Here is a 15,408-nt window from a genome sequence, read left to right on the forward strand (position 1 = left end):
CTCACTGAGGGTGGTGGTCTTTTTCGCTGACCCTCTCCTTTACTGAGCATGTTATCATCCCCCAGGGAGTGGTCCTTCCTGAGAACGCATCCCTAGTATGTGAGAGGAGATCGCTCCATCCTCTTTTCCTCTGAGTACTCAGGCTCTACTTCTTGCAAGACAGGTTTGTTTGTTCTTTGGGAAGTTTGTGATCTGTTCAGTAGTCTTTGTCAGTGCCCTAATTAAAAGGCATCAGTACTCTGGTCTTCCTTGATCATTGTCTTCCTTTTACGTACACATGACACAACCAAAAATACTATGGTCGGGCATACCTTAGTCTTTCAATTAAAGAGTACTGGGCATTTATTTTGTGGCTTGTCCCTGTCTGTTTGGGTTTATCTGATGTTTTCTCATGATTTGATTGAGAGTATACTTTGCAAGAAATACCACAGGAATACCACAGCAGGGATCTTGTGGTTGTCTCAGTGTATCATATCAGGGTCTTTGTCTTGTCAGTTTATCTCCTTACTGCTAAAGTACGCCATGCCCAGTTGGCAGAGGTAGAATTTCCTGGCTTTATCGATTGTAAAGTTACCTATTTTCCCTATTGTAGTTGATGAGTCCTGTGGAGCAGCTCCTTTTCCAACTTTATACCCACTGATTTAAAAACCTATTGGTCGAGTTTCCCTATAATAGTTAGGATGCAAAACCACCTCGCTGCCATCAAGTCACTTCCAACTCCTAGCCCTCCTCTGTCAGTTTACGAGACTGTAAATGTTATGAGAGGGAACTTCCCATCTTTGTTTCATGGAGTGACTAGTGGATTTGAACTGCCAGCTTCTTGGTTAGCAGCCCTATGTGTTACACACTAAGCCACAAGGGTTTCTTAATAGCTAGGATAATCTTTGCCTGTTGGCAATTTTATATTTCCCCTCCTTTGACTACATTTACGAAGTAGAACTTTTGTAAGAGCTGTTCTCCATGAGCTTTTATAACATATATTAGTGTGGGTTCATGGACATTTATTTTATTTTTGGATTACAGTCCATGTCTACCCTTGTTTATTTTGTTGTGCCAATTGTTCCACAAAGCTTATCTTGTTTGGTGCTGTCCCAAATGAATTTTAATAAAATTGAAAAAGCCATTTCTCAGGTATTGATTGTACTGAGAATGAGAGGCAAGCCATTTGCAACTAGTATGCTGATAATGTCTTGTTGCTGGCTTTGCTCCTGATGGTTTTTAGTTTCGGGCTTATATCTGGTTGTTCTATCTATAACCTTGACCCAGACTGCTTACATGTTATCCTGATGAGATGGAGGTGATGGCCTGTGTGCACAGGGTGGAAATTATCTTCCTGATAGGCTTTTTGGATCTCATTATATGATAGGAATTTTATTAATTTTGCAGTGATTCCTAAGGGCTTATTGGTGCTAGGAGAGATTTATAAGGTGGAAAAATATTGAACAGTAAAGAATCTAAATATAATTTTAGAGGAAAATTCAACATAGGGAATGCCTATTTAGTTCATCTGTCACATGTTGTCTTACATAAAGTACTTCCAATCCTGCTAAAATAATGATTCTCAGATTTACAGAAATTTTAATGATAATAATTGTATTTTTTTCCATACTTGAATGCTAGTAATAGTTCTAACCCAAATCATATTTCCAACTCCCCTGAGTATGCTGCGCTGAGATCATGTTTTATTTTTATCTTTGTATTAAAGTTCTCAAAATAGATTTAATCTGTCTCTTGAAGAGGGAGCTCTGGTAGTCTACCGGGTAGGGAGTTGCACTGCCAACTCAAAGGCATGTGGCTTGAATCCACAACCTGCTCTGTAGGAGAAAGATGGACAGTCTCCTCCCATAAGATTTCTAGCCTCTGAAAACCTGCTGGAGGGTCAACTATGAGTTGGTTCCGACTTTCGATGGCAGTGAATTTGAGGTGGAGTGTGTGTTATCACTTGAAGAGATTTGAAAACCTGAGAGACTCTTGCTTGCGTGTAAGTCAAGGATGTAACTACACAGTGAGGTAGATTTGCATATATTATCTGTTGTGTTATCCCGGGTAAATAATGTCATCCTAGTTGACATTGGTGGTTTTTTTTAAATTTTATTTTATTAATTTTAATGAACATTTACAGTGATTTTGGATTTCCATTCATTCGTTGTTGCAATTTTCTCCCTGCCCAGCCCTCCCCCCCAGTTCGCTCCTCTCTTTGAAAAGTAAAAGAAAAATTCTTTCTTTGATATACAGTCCCCCCGCACCCCTCCCACCACCCCGAGTTTTTTAAAAAATAATTATTCATTCTAAGAGGTGCATAGCAAAGTGGACTGGGGGCTTGGGGAGGGGGGAAGGGAAGAACTTGTGCAACTATGAAAGAATCTTTTTAAACAGAAAAGTGAACTGAGGTGGGGGATAGGGCAGAATATGTGCAACAATGAATGAATGAATGAATGAATGAATGGAAATCTAAGTTTTCTGTAAACTTTTGTTAAAATATCAATAAAAAGCCCCAAAACAAAAACAGATTTTTATTCATTCATTCATTGTACATTTTCTTGAACAAATTAAATAATTTTTTGTTAATATATTCTTGTCTAAAGCAAACTAAGTAAGTATGATTTATTCAGTTTTTGAAAGTTCAAGAATTGGCTTTTGATGTTTATTTTAAATTTGAATACCTAAGCCTTCAAACACATGTACATTAATTGGCTAAGTACATTACTTTTAGAAAGTTAAACTATTATTATTAGTTTAAACGACTTAAACTATAACTTATTAGTTTACTCTTGACTCCACTTCAGAGAGAAAATACTTTGGTTATTTATTGTTCATTCTTCTATTACTATCACCTCACATTAATCCATCTGAAAAATTAGAATTTGTTTCCCTGCTCCAGGTAGTTCTCACTTTACTTATGTGACACCTTATTGTGAGTCATAACTCATAGACTATTAGAATCAGAAGATACTTTAAGGCCTTTAGTTGCTCCAGACCGTTGTTCGGCATGCGGAGTGAAGATCGCTCTGTGGTGAGTCGTCGCCATGGCCATTTGTCAGTTCTTCCTTCAAGGCCAGTGCCGCTTTGGAGATCGGTGTTGGAATGAGCATCCTCCTGCCGTGCCGGGAGTGCAGGCGGGTCGCGGAAGCAACCTCAGCAGCAGGCCTCAGGTAGTACCAGACGGTGGAATGACGGTAATCAGAGATCCTCCAGTGTGATTCAGCCATCCAGTTTCTCCAAGTCTTCACCATTAGGGGGCAGCAGAGATCAAGTGAATCCATCAGGCAGCATTCTTGTTTCTGGAACTTCATCTAGCAGCAGTGGAGATTTGAGGTTATCTCAGAGCTCACTTACTTCACTTAACTCTGATGAGCAGAAAGATGAAAAGAAACTCATAGAAGGAACTATAAAAGATATGGAGGTTTGGGAATCATCAGGACAGTGGATGTTTTCTGTTTATTCTCCAGTGAAAAACAAGCCTAATGTTTCATGCATATGTCACTATGAAATTCCTGACAAAGACGTCAAAAAAACTATTACTAAGTTTTCTCAATGAAATAAAGGAAAATACGGGAAACTTTTTAGAAGAACTCAGGAAAACAATACAAGAACAAAATGAAAAATTCATTAAAGAGGTAGAAATCTTACATGAGAAACAGAAAGTCCAGAGCTTTATGATAAAATAACAGAAATAAACAACACTATAGAAGAACATGCAAGTAGAGTTGAGGCAATGGAAGAAAGAGTTAGTGAAATAGAAGACAAAATTGAGGTTACACGTTTCGAAGAATATTTGGAAAAATCAAAGAAAGCTGAACAGGAAATAATGGTTTTGCAGGACACCATCAAGAGAAACAATATACGCATAATGGGAATTCCAGAAGGAATGAGAGGAAATCCAGAAAAAAATTTTGAAGAAATAATGGCAGAAAACTTCCCAGATATCATGAAAGACAACATTTTAATTGAAGAAGCTCAACGAACCCCATCTTGGTTCAATCTTAAGAGAAAAACACCAAGACATATGATAATTAAGCTTTCCAAAACTAAAGATAAAGAAAGAATTTTGAAAGCAGCTCAAAAAAAGCAAAATATCAAATATAAAGGTATCCCACTAAGAATAAGTGCTGATTTCTCCTCTAAAACTATGCAAGCAAGAAGGGAATGGGATGGCATATACAGAATCTTGAAAGAATTTAACTATCAGCCAAGGATACTATACCCAGCAAGACTGTCTTCAAGGATATGAACATGTACGGCCAAGCACAATCAATAAGAGTGCATCTAAATTCCAAAATCAATCTCCATAATAGTCTATGTGTTTCCTACTGCCAAAGGGGCCCTTTAGAGTAGTGAGAGAAGATCTTCACCCTGAAACCCACAGCGTCCCTTTTCAGCAGGAAGTAGCTAAGAGAATACACCATCCCCTTTTCCTTATGAATCAGGGTGAAGTCTCTCTCAGGGAGAAGTGATAGGGAATGGCAAAGGACACACCGACAAAGGAGATTAATCAGAACTGACTTTGACAAGCACTGTGGCAATTGGACAATTAAAACAGACATTCGGATGGCGGGGAAGAAGAACAAACTGGGGAGGAGGGTAGAGAGAATGGTGCAGCAATGAAGGAATGAAAATCCAAAATCCCTGTAAAATGTTCATTAAAACTAATAACATTTAATAATTTTTAAAAAATTGAGGGTAAAATGAAGATATTCCCAGATAAACAGGAATTAAGGGAATTTCTAACTACCAGACCTGACCTAACAAAAATATTAAGAAGAGTCCTCCAGAAAGGAAACCAACAGCCAGCAACTGAGGACAGTGGCGTTGAATAGTCACTTGAATACATATCACAACAAAATTATAGGAAATCTAGGATGCAAAGTTGAAATGAGCAATAAAAGGAATTGTGGTTAGTTTAATACAGAATTTTTACACACTGAAGAAAAAAGCAGTTTTAAGAAATAGCATTGTTTTAAATGTAGGACATTAAGTTCATAATACTTAGTATTACCCGCAAAGTAAATAGATCAGCTAAATGAAGAAAAATGACTCAATACCAAAAACAGTAATAATTAATAAAAGGAAATTTTTTTAAAAAGCCTGAAAGTAAATGGGAGCAAAGAAGTCATCAACCTCACACACAAATATAACAATAACAAAATTCTTATATAAATATGTGGATGAAAATATGGCATACCCTGAGGGACATTGGAGCAGAAGGGTAAAAATATCCTCAAAGGATTGTGGGGATAGGGAATAATACAAAAAACCCCACAGTAATCTAAAAAACAGTATTAATATTCTTAGCAATATAATTATAAATAGACTTGAAGTAAAAATTCATCAAAACAAAGAACTTTATATAACAAAGAACCAATCTACCCAGAAAACATAGCAGTTATAAAAATCTACATATCTGATGTGAGAGCCTTGACATTTATAAAGCAAATACTTGCAGAATAAAGGATTTAAATGCTGTAGACTAACAGCCAGTTAGACCTAACTCATATTTGTCTGTATTTTAACCAGATAACAGCACCTCTGTATATATTCTATATGACTGTACACTGACCATTCTTCAGAATAAATATGGATATACTAAAAAACCAGTGAGTTGTAGAAAAATTTAAAAATAGTAAAAATCTTTGGGACATAGTGAAAGCACAGCGCTCAGCATAAAATTCAAAGACTTAATTCTATACCATTGTTACACTTTTTTATGTTGACTTGTACGATTTCTGTTATGTTGCCATTTGCACTTGTGATGGATAAAGCATTGCCTAAAGTGGTTTTCATTTGAATCAAGGTAGAAGCCATGCTGTACTTCAGAATGTAATTGATGAAGAAATAAAACTTATTTTATTAAACTTGAAAAAAAAAGAAGATACTTTAAATGTCATTTACTTTAACCTTTCTTAAAATAAAAGTGTCATCAGTAGCTTTCTGTTTAGTTATCCATACTCTGTTTGAACACTGTAGTTTTGGAAATCTTACTCTTCTTAGGATAATATTTTATGGAGAGGGACATCATGATGTCCTTGGAGAGGGACATCATGCTTGGGAGGGTGGAGAGACAGCGCAGGAGGGGAAGGCCCTCTATGAGGTGGATTGATTCAGTGACTGGGGTAGTCGGGTTGGGTGTGTCAGAGGCAATGCGATTGGCACAGGATAGAGCAGGGTTTAGGGCTGTTGTACATAGGGTCACTATGAGTCACAAGCGACTAGACGGCACATAACAACAATACTGGGTAGGAATCTACTTTCCTATAACTTCACACTAGGTATATGCTCTTATGGAGCAACAAACAGCTTTATTCTTTTCTTTATGGTGTTGTGTGTTATCAAGTGGATTCTGAGTCAGGACAGACCTGTAGGACAGAGGAGACCTTCCCCTTGGGTTTTCTGAGTCTGTAAAATCATTTCCTTGGAGAAAGACATCATGCTCGGAAGGATGGAGGAACAGTGCAGGAGAGGAAGACCCCAGATGAGATGGATTGATACAGTTACTGAGGCAATGGGGGTAGGTGTGTCAGAGTCAGTAAGACTGGTGCAGGACAGGGTAGGCTTCAGAGCTCCTGTACATAGGGGTCGTTGTGGATCACAGGTGACTCGATGACACATTACAACCACACCACAACAGACCATTCTGGACACAGCTGCTCCATGGGAGAATGATGCAGTCTCCTCCCATGTGATTAACTGCCTCTGAAAACCCACGGGATGATAAAGTGGATTCTGACTTGATGACACAAACAACAACAACAACAACAACGAGTGTTTTAGTCTTTCTGCTTTTCTGAAACATCTGTATGTTTTGCTTTTATAAGGCACTCTGGAGTAATTAAGTGCCTTGTTCTTGTTTCTTGGGTGTAGCTTGGCATGGTGGAATGGATCGAGCCGCCTAAGCGAGAACGCAAAGCCAGCTATGCAGTGGATGCCTACTTTAGAGAGGCTCTACGTGTCAGTGAGCCCAAGACCCCAAAGGTAAAAGCGCGTGAGGCCAGTGTTCAGTCTCTTGTAACATGGTCTGTGATTCAGCTTCATGTATGTCATTGCCAAAGTACATGCCAGAAAATACAGAAGAGTGCTTGCAGTGGCGTGGCCAAATGGATTTCCTTCAATTTCCTTTTCCAAATATAAAATAATAAAGTAGAAATATGTTCACTTTTTATGTACTGGAAATATATATATTAAAATGCATTTTGTTCTCACAGGCCCCACGGCCTCCCAAACAACCAAACGTTCAGGATTTTCAGTTTTTTCCACCACGTTTGTTTGAACTGCTGGAGAAGGAGATTCTTTATTATCGGAAGACAATCGGTTATAAGGTAATTCTTTAGAAAAATTTTAGATATGATAATAAGATCTTAAATTAATGTTATCTGTTAATCATTGACTAGAAGCTGTCTCAGTTAAATGGAAATCAAAATAGTGGTGGTTTTAAAACCAAAGAGGGGTTTTTAGCTAGACGTAGAGCATTAAAACTGCTGAGTTATGAATAGGATATCACTGAAAGTGATTACTGTAGAATTATCCAGTATTTCAAAATAATAATAAAAATTTAAAAAAAATCTTATTTTGATACTATTCATGCTTGAATGGTCGGAGTATATGCAGAAAGAAAAATATGTATGTGCTTAATTACAAGTGGATGTGTGACATGTGGTAGAAACAACTTGTTTTTAACATTTTTCCTTTTTTATTATTAATTTTAATGAATGTTTACAGAGACTTTGGATTTCCATTCATTCATTGTTGCATTTTTCTCCCTGCCCACATCTCCCCTCCCCAATTCACTCTTCTCTTTGAAAAAAGAAAAATTCTTTAATTGGTATACAATCCCCCTCCCCTCCCAGTACACTCCATAATACCCAATCATATATAATTTTTAAATGATTCTCTCCCTCATATGTTTCAATGCAATATACATAGTTTATCTAATTTTTCTCAGTCTCACCCCAACCCTGATGTCAGTCACATTCAACAGTGGCACTATGCAGTATTTATCCTTTTGTGACTGAGAGATTTCACTCAGCATAATATCCTCCAGGGTCACCAATTTTGAATAATATTGCATGAGTTCTGTGTTGTAATTGTCTTTTAGAGTGAATGGGAGGGAGTTCTGGGGGGTTCGTTGTTGTTATGTACCCTCAAGTCAGAACTGACTCATAGCTGACCCTCCAGTGGGTTTTCAGAGGCACACAGAGTAGTTGGTGAATTTGAATCATGTGCTTTCGGGTTGGCAGTGCAATTCTTTATCCTAGGCCACCAGAGTTCCCTAAAGGAATTGTGCTGCCAACTCAAAGGTATGAGAGTTAGAATCCACCAGTTGCTCCATAAGAGAAAGATGAGCAGTCTCCTCCCATGTGATTAATTGCCTCTGAAAACCTGCTGGAGGATCAGCTGTAGGTCTTTTCTCACTGGATGGTACACAACAACAACAGTGAGTGGAGAGAAAGGAGCAGTGGTATATTAACCAGTAATATAAACAAAAATAATCAGAATATTAACATACTTGTGACTCTGTGCATTATCTGAATTGGAAGTTGTAAAATGGTTTAAAATTTATTTTGTGGATGGCTATCACAGTTAGAAAGGCATATGATTTGTTGCCATTTTATTTAGTAGCTATGAAATGCTTGGAAAAGCTTCACATATATAAGGTAGGTGTGTAATTCATTTGTATTTTTTAACTAGAGTGGCTCTCCAGAGTGTTTCTTCTGCCTGTCCAGAGTGGGAGCCCTACTGCTTGAAACAGCAAAAGCCTTGCTTCCTCCTTAAGGAAAAAAAACACACATATGAATAAGAACAGGAAATGTGAGGTTAACTATCATCTAGTTAGGGAACTGTGACTAAATTTGAATGTGTTTTAAAAAACAGAACTGGATAAAATTCCTTCTGAGGAAGTTACAGTGAAGTAATATAGTCTTAGTTGAACCTTCAGACCAAGCATAAAACTAGCTTTAAAGAAAGTGAAAGCAGTGCTGTACCAGAAGAAATAGATAAGTTATAGATTCAAACCACGAAATAAAAATGATAAAATGAATAATAAAGTAGTTAATAAGATTTCATGAAGTGAGCAAATCTATAGTATTAAGCTTTGCAGTAATTTTAAGATTATTCTTTCTGTTCCTTTTATTGATTTTTGTGAGATTTGAAAGGAGAATTAATCAAAATATTTGACCTCAGGTAGTAATAAATCAAATAGGTAGAACGTTTTATAATTTGCAAAATCCTTTCATTCACGCATACCTCTAACAGATTCCTAACAATTCAGGTAGGGTAGGTGTTATTACCACCTCCATATAATAAGTGAGGAAACTGAAGTTCAGACAAGTTCAATGATTTATTCAGGGCCACATAGTTCAAAAGATTGTCATGGGTGCTGATCTTGAACCAAGGTTCTCAATATTTCAATGCTATACTCTTTCCACTCATCTGGACTCGTTCTGCATGTGATAGAACCCTGCCTTTTCCTGCAGCCCCAAATAAACTGCCTGTTTTTACAGTGGTGTGACATGTCATTTGGGAAGTAGGCCAACTGGGATTCAAGTAGCAGCAATAAAAAATCACCTCTGATGATATAACAGTTTCTGTTCTCTTGCTAGAGATAGAGATTGTGTGCCTGTGGTAATTACAGTGCTCACCACAGCCTGGCCACAGCTCTGGTTTTAATGTACACACTGCCTTTTATTAGAAGCAGTTTGTGGTTAGAGGTGACAACTACAATGACTGGTTGGGTGGTGGCCAACTGGGAAGAGGAAACCTCTGAAGAGGTGGTAACCAAAGGGGGGCACCTGTGAAGGGTGATAGGAAGAAGCAGAAGGCAGAAGATAGAAGAAAGGGATGAACGGAGGCGATGGAAGATGGTTGGAATTCTAGCTACTGTTTTCTATTTTTTGTTTCTGAGAAAGGAACCAGGAGAGGGAGAATGAGAAGAAGGAGAACTCTTGTGCTAAAGACCTCTTTACTCCTCCGTGCCATGCAAAAATGGCTGTAAATCATAACAGTCATAAAAATTGGCTGTACAAACAAAAAAAAAAAGAAAGACAAAAAATTATGGCGGTACACTGACAGAACTCCAGAAGTTCATGCTGAGTTTAGAAGAGGCTGTGGCACCAGGGCTATCATTGCTGATGTCAGACGGATCCTGGCTGAAAGTAAAGAATACCAGAAGAATGTCTGTTTATGCTTTATTCACTATACAAACATGTTTGACTGTGTGGATCATAACAAGTTATGGTTGACATTGAGAAGAATGGGGATTCCAGAGCACTTAATTGTGCTCATGCAAAACCTATCCCTAGACCAGGAGGCTGTTGTGCAAAGAGAGGAAGGAAACACAATGTGGTTTAAAATTGAGAAAGGTGTGCATCAGAGTTGTATCCTTTCTCCATACCTATTCTCTCTGTGGTGAGCAAATTATTTGAGAAGCTGGATGTGATGAAGAAGAATGCAGCATCAGGATCAGAGGAAGATTCACCAACAACCTGTGTTATGGAGAAGACACATCCTTGTCTCCTAAAAGTGAGGAGGACTGGAAGCACTCGGTGCAGAAGATCAACGACTACATGGATCGTTTCACCACCGGGCACATAGATGACATCATGATAGAGGGAGAAAAGATTGACATTGACAATGATTTCATCTTATTTAGATCCTACAATCAGTGTTCTTGGCACCAGCAGTCAAGAGATTAGGAGCCATTTTGCATTGACAAAATCTACAGTCAGAGTCCTGTACATATTACTGAGGAGCAATGATGTCGGTTTGAAGACTAAGGTGTGCTTGATTAAAGCCATAGCTTTTTAAATCCCTTTTCCTGTGTCTCACAGTTGGACAGTGAATAAGGATGACGGAAGACCGATTGATGCCTTTGAGTTATGGTGTTGGAGAAGAGTATTGAATATCCCATGGACTGCCAAAAGAACAAATAGATAGGTCTTGGAGAAAGTGCAACCAGAATGCTCCTTGGAGGCAAAGATGACAAAGCTTTGTCTCATATACTTTGGACAGGTTGTTAGAAAGAGGCTATTCCTTGGAAAGGGATATCATGCTAAGGTAGAGGGTCAGCAAAAGAGAAGAAGACCCTCAGGGAGGTGGGTTGGCACAGGGTAACAGTGTGTTCAGGTAAATCTGAGATGATGAGGATGGACAGGATTCAGATCTGTTGTTCACAGGGCTGCTACAAGCTGTACTTGACAGCACTTAACAATATCCACCTTTGTGCCATGTTCTGTGCCAAAACTAGAGATATTGTAGTGGGTAAGACAGGCTATGATCTCTCCCCTTGTGGCGATTTAATGCAAGAGACGGACATGAAACAGCCCAGTGTATTCCATGATTTGTGAGGTTACTTACAAAGGATGCTCTGAGGGCGTCTAACATGAATGTCATGGCTGACTGGCAGATCAGAGATGTTTCCCTCATTAACTGTCATTTGAGCTGAGGGCACAGAGTTAAGTAGGACTCAACCAAATGAAGGCTCAGAGAGAAAAACTCAGGCAGTTAGGAACCAAATGTATAGAGACATTGATACAAAGAGGAGGATGGCCTCTTCAGGAATGGAAAGGAAGCCGTGGGTGCTGGAGAAGAACATTGAAGTGAGTGGGAAGAGCCAGATATGTAGAACCTTTATTAAAAAACAAAACAAACCCATAGCTGTCAAGTTGATTCTGACTCATGACAACCCATCTGTTAACAGAGTCAAACTACCCCATAGGGTTTTCTTGGCTGCAGTCATTACAGAAGGGGCCCTAGATACATAATGGAGTGTTGAGCTGCTATCCACAGGTCACTAGTTCAAACCCACCAACTGTTCCATTGGGGTGGGGGGATGAGACGGTATGCTTTTACAGAGATGTACAGTCTCAGAAATCCTATCGGCGGCTCTACTTTGTGCTACAGCAGGGTAGCTTAGAGTTAGAACAGATTAAACAGCAGGAGATCTGGACTCTTTATGGAGGCAGATCACCAGGCCTTTCTTTCTTGTGCTGTCAACATTGTGGTTGGATGCAAATGATTCACACCACTGAAGGACCCTTATGCCTTTCTAGGTCATGTTAGTGAGGTTGGATTTTATATTTAGAGCAAAGAAAAAGCATTGACATGTGTTTAAAGCAGAGGAGTGCGTGGGTGGTGAAACAATGATGATAATAATAGAAGCTACTTATTTAGTCCTTACTTGTTAAGTTCTTTGTAAATGTTAACTCCTCCTCCTCCTAACAGTCTGGAGTGACAGACTTCACATTTTAAAGACGAGAGCACTGAGGCACAGAGAGGTTGAGTCATTTGCTCACTATCATGCACCTTAGAGTATTAGATTTCCATTCGTTCTGGTTGCTATGCAGAGAATGGGAGGCATTTATCCAGGGAAATGGATTATGAGGCTGTGGAAATAGTGGGGCAAAAGAAGTTGATGGACACTCAGACTGTAGTATTGATGGCAGTAGAGGGAGAAGCAGTCCCCTTTCGGCCTTTTCCTTTTGTCACTTCCATCTTGAGTCGCCTCTACATTCTCTTCACATTCGCTTTGATCCTCCCTGTACATATTCTTTTTTTTTTAGAATTTACAAGACACATAGAAATACTACTTTCTGGCTGTTCTTTCTGTACCTCAAGCCCACTGTTTCAGTCAACACTGTAGCCACACACTTTGGATTTCTTGCTTGTGATTCTTATTTCCATTCATCCTTCTCTCCTACCCCTTCCTGCTTTGAGAGCTTTATCCCTCCACAAATGCTGCCTTTAAAAAAAATAAATAAACACCCACGAAACCCCTTTATATATTTACTCTAGGGAGTGAATGCCTTTCTGGTGGTAGTATTAATTTTAAAGGCCTGTCCATTTGGTTGGCTGAAAGTTGCCCATGGAGGTGAATCTTGTTCCAGGTTCGAAGGGTGACTAGGAGTCATAGTCTCAAGGGTTCCACTAGTCTCTTTCAGACTTTTAAACGTGGTCATTTTGAAGCTGTTTAATTTTGTTATGCATTTTTCTCCTAAGTAAGACCTTCTGCTGTGATCTCTAATATCATAGTTCATATGGTAATTGGTGTTTTTAGATATTTAATTATTTTTACAATTGTGATTTGAGTGAAAGCAAACACATTTTCCATTAAATAAAAAAAAAATTGTAACTCCCAAACTTTTTGCTTATGGTAGGATTGAAAATTGTTATATAGCATTGGTGCTGGGAATAATGGTATTTATTATTCAGTTGTTACCGAATATTACATCATTGTAGAAATAACACATTGTTCTATATTATAACCAAAATCTAGACAACAATGTAGCATTTATTATGTATTTTAGTTCTCCAGTATTCTGTACAGTTTTTAAGAACGGAGTTTGTTGTGGCAGTAATCATGGTAATAGAAATACAGTAAGGACCATGTGTTACTCTGGTATGACATTGATTTTATGGTTGTAAATATCTAATTCTGAAGATTGATATGTATGCGTGTATGCATACATAAAGAATTTTAAAACTTTTAATATTTGAAAAAGAATTTGAATTTAATAATGAATTTTAAAACTTTAATATGTGAAAAAGAATTTTAATTCATTAATAACTCTCCTATTGATTTATAGGTTCCAAAGAATCTTGACATTCCAAATCCAGTGATGGCTCAAAGAGAGGAACAAAAAAAGATTGATGGGGCTGAACCTCTCACAGCAGAAGAGACTGATGAAAAGGACAAACTTCTCACCCAAGTAAACCATTTTAACTGCCTGAAGTACTTCTGGCTAACCACTGTTGTTGTTAGGTGTCATTGAGTTGACTGTACAGCTCATAGCAACCTTTCAAACAGATCTGAACCCTGTCCTATCCTGTGCCTTCCTCACAATCACAGTTGAGCCCATTGTTGCAGTCATTGATTTGTCTGTCTCATGAGGATCTCCCTTTCTTTCTCTGACTCTCCACCTTTCCAAGCATGATAGCCTTCTTAAGGAAGGGCCCCTCCTAACAACATACCCAAAGTATGTGGGATGAAGCTTTGCCATTCTTGCTGCTAAGGAGCATTCTGGCTGCACTTTCTTTTCTTTTTTTAAATTCCGCCCCCCACCCCCACCCCTTGTTGTGTACTATCGAATTGGATCCAACTGGCACAGGAGGAGATTGCCCCGCCTTCTCCAGCAGAGCATCTGGTGAATTTGAACTGTGTGCCTTCGGGATTGCAGTGCATCTTCTCTGCCACTAGGCCACAAGAGTTCCTTCTGGCTGCACTTTCTTTAAGACATACCTCTTTGTTCTTTTGGTAGTCCATTGAACACTCAGTACTGTTCTCCAACATCACAACTCAAAGGCATCGATTCTTCTTAGTCTTCCTAGTTCATTGTCCAGATCTCAGATGCATAGCAAGTGATTGAAATAGAAAAGAGAAAATACAGATGGCATTTAACCTTTAAACATTTTTTTTCTACTGTGGTAAATAACTATATATGTGTGTATATAGGTACATATTTACCATTGTCGTCGTTAGGAGCGGTTGAACTGACTATGACTCATAGTTACTCTGTTAACAATGGATTTAAACCTTGACCAATCCTGTGCCCTCCACATCATTTTTTATATATTCCAGCCCATTGTTACAGTCACTATGTCAGTCTTGTTTAAGGTCTTCCTTTCTTTCACTGACGTTTCCAAGCTTGATGTCCTTTTTTTAAGGACTGGTCTCTCTTGACAACATACCCCAAATGCAGGAGATGAAGTTTCACTATTCCTTGTCTCCGTGGAGCACCCTGGCTACCATTAGCATTTGCCAATTCAACACTTTTTACCTGGAAAGTTAGTTTTCATTTTATAAGCCTAGTAATCTGATTTGGTGCTCCAATGAAATGAGGGCTGTTTGCAAACACATGTTTAAATCTCTTTTATAAAAGCCTTTTATAGAATAAACTTTTTTTAATGTATTTTTACTATCTGGCCAGTATACATTTGAATCTTGGTAGACAGTAGTTACATATTCTTGGAAATTTAAAATTTAAAATTGTCTTTATTCATTTATTCAAATTCTCTCTTTAAGTTGTAGCCAACAGTTTTACTTTGAGAATAATTTAGTAGTTCTTAAAATGTTATTTATTATTTCATGGAAAGAATGGTAATGCAACTATGAAAGATTACTGAAACTTTTTAAAGGTGATTATGGTATAATTAAGTCATTGTCATCAAGCCATTTCAGGTTCATAGTGACTCCTCGTGTTAGAGGGTGGAACAGCTGTATAAGGTTTTCTTCACTGCAATCTTAGTAGAAACCAATTGCCTGACCTGTCTTCTGGGCTCAAACTGTCAGTCTCTAAATTAGCTTAAGTAGAAGCTATTTGCCTAACTTAGGGGCCTATATTTAGCTTAGTGGTAAAGAGTTGTGCTGCCAACCCAAAGGCAAGTGGTTTGAATCCACTAGCTGCTCGTTGGGAGAAAGAT

At 38.3% G+C, this 15,408-nt stretch overlaps 1 protein-coding gene across 2 annotated transcripts in view; it reads left to right on the forward strand.

Moving 5' to 3' along the window:
* Nucleotides 1-15,408, forward strand: part of SMARCA1 (SWI/SNF related, matrix associated, actin dependent regulator of chromatin, subfamily a, member 1) — an 87,749-nt gene that overhangs the window by 47,887 nt on the left and 24,454 nt on the right. For both annotated transcript variants that reach the window (XM_006885048.1, XM_006885049.1), the window contains 3 exons: nucleotides 6,859-6,969; nucleotides 7,200-7,313; nucleotides 13,575-13,697. In XM_006885048.1, the coding sequence (XP_006885110.1) occupies nucleotides 6,859-6,969; nucleotides 7,200-7,313; nucleotides 13,575-13,697 (348 nt within the window). The remainder of the gene's footprint in view (nucleotides 1-6,858; nucleotides 6,970-7,199; nucleotides 7,314-13,574; nucleotides 13,698-15,408) is intronic.

Source organism: Elephantulus edwardii, unplaced genomic scaffold (genome assembly GCF_000299155.1).
Source record: "Elephantulus edwardii isolate Elephantulus edwardi_28Jun2011 unplaced genomic scaffold, EleEdw1.0 scaffold00040, whole genome shotgun sequence".
NCBI lineage: Eukaryota > Metazoa > Chordata > Mammalia > Macroscelidea > Macroscelididae > Elephantulus > Elephantulus edwardii.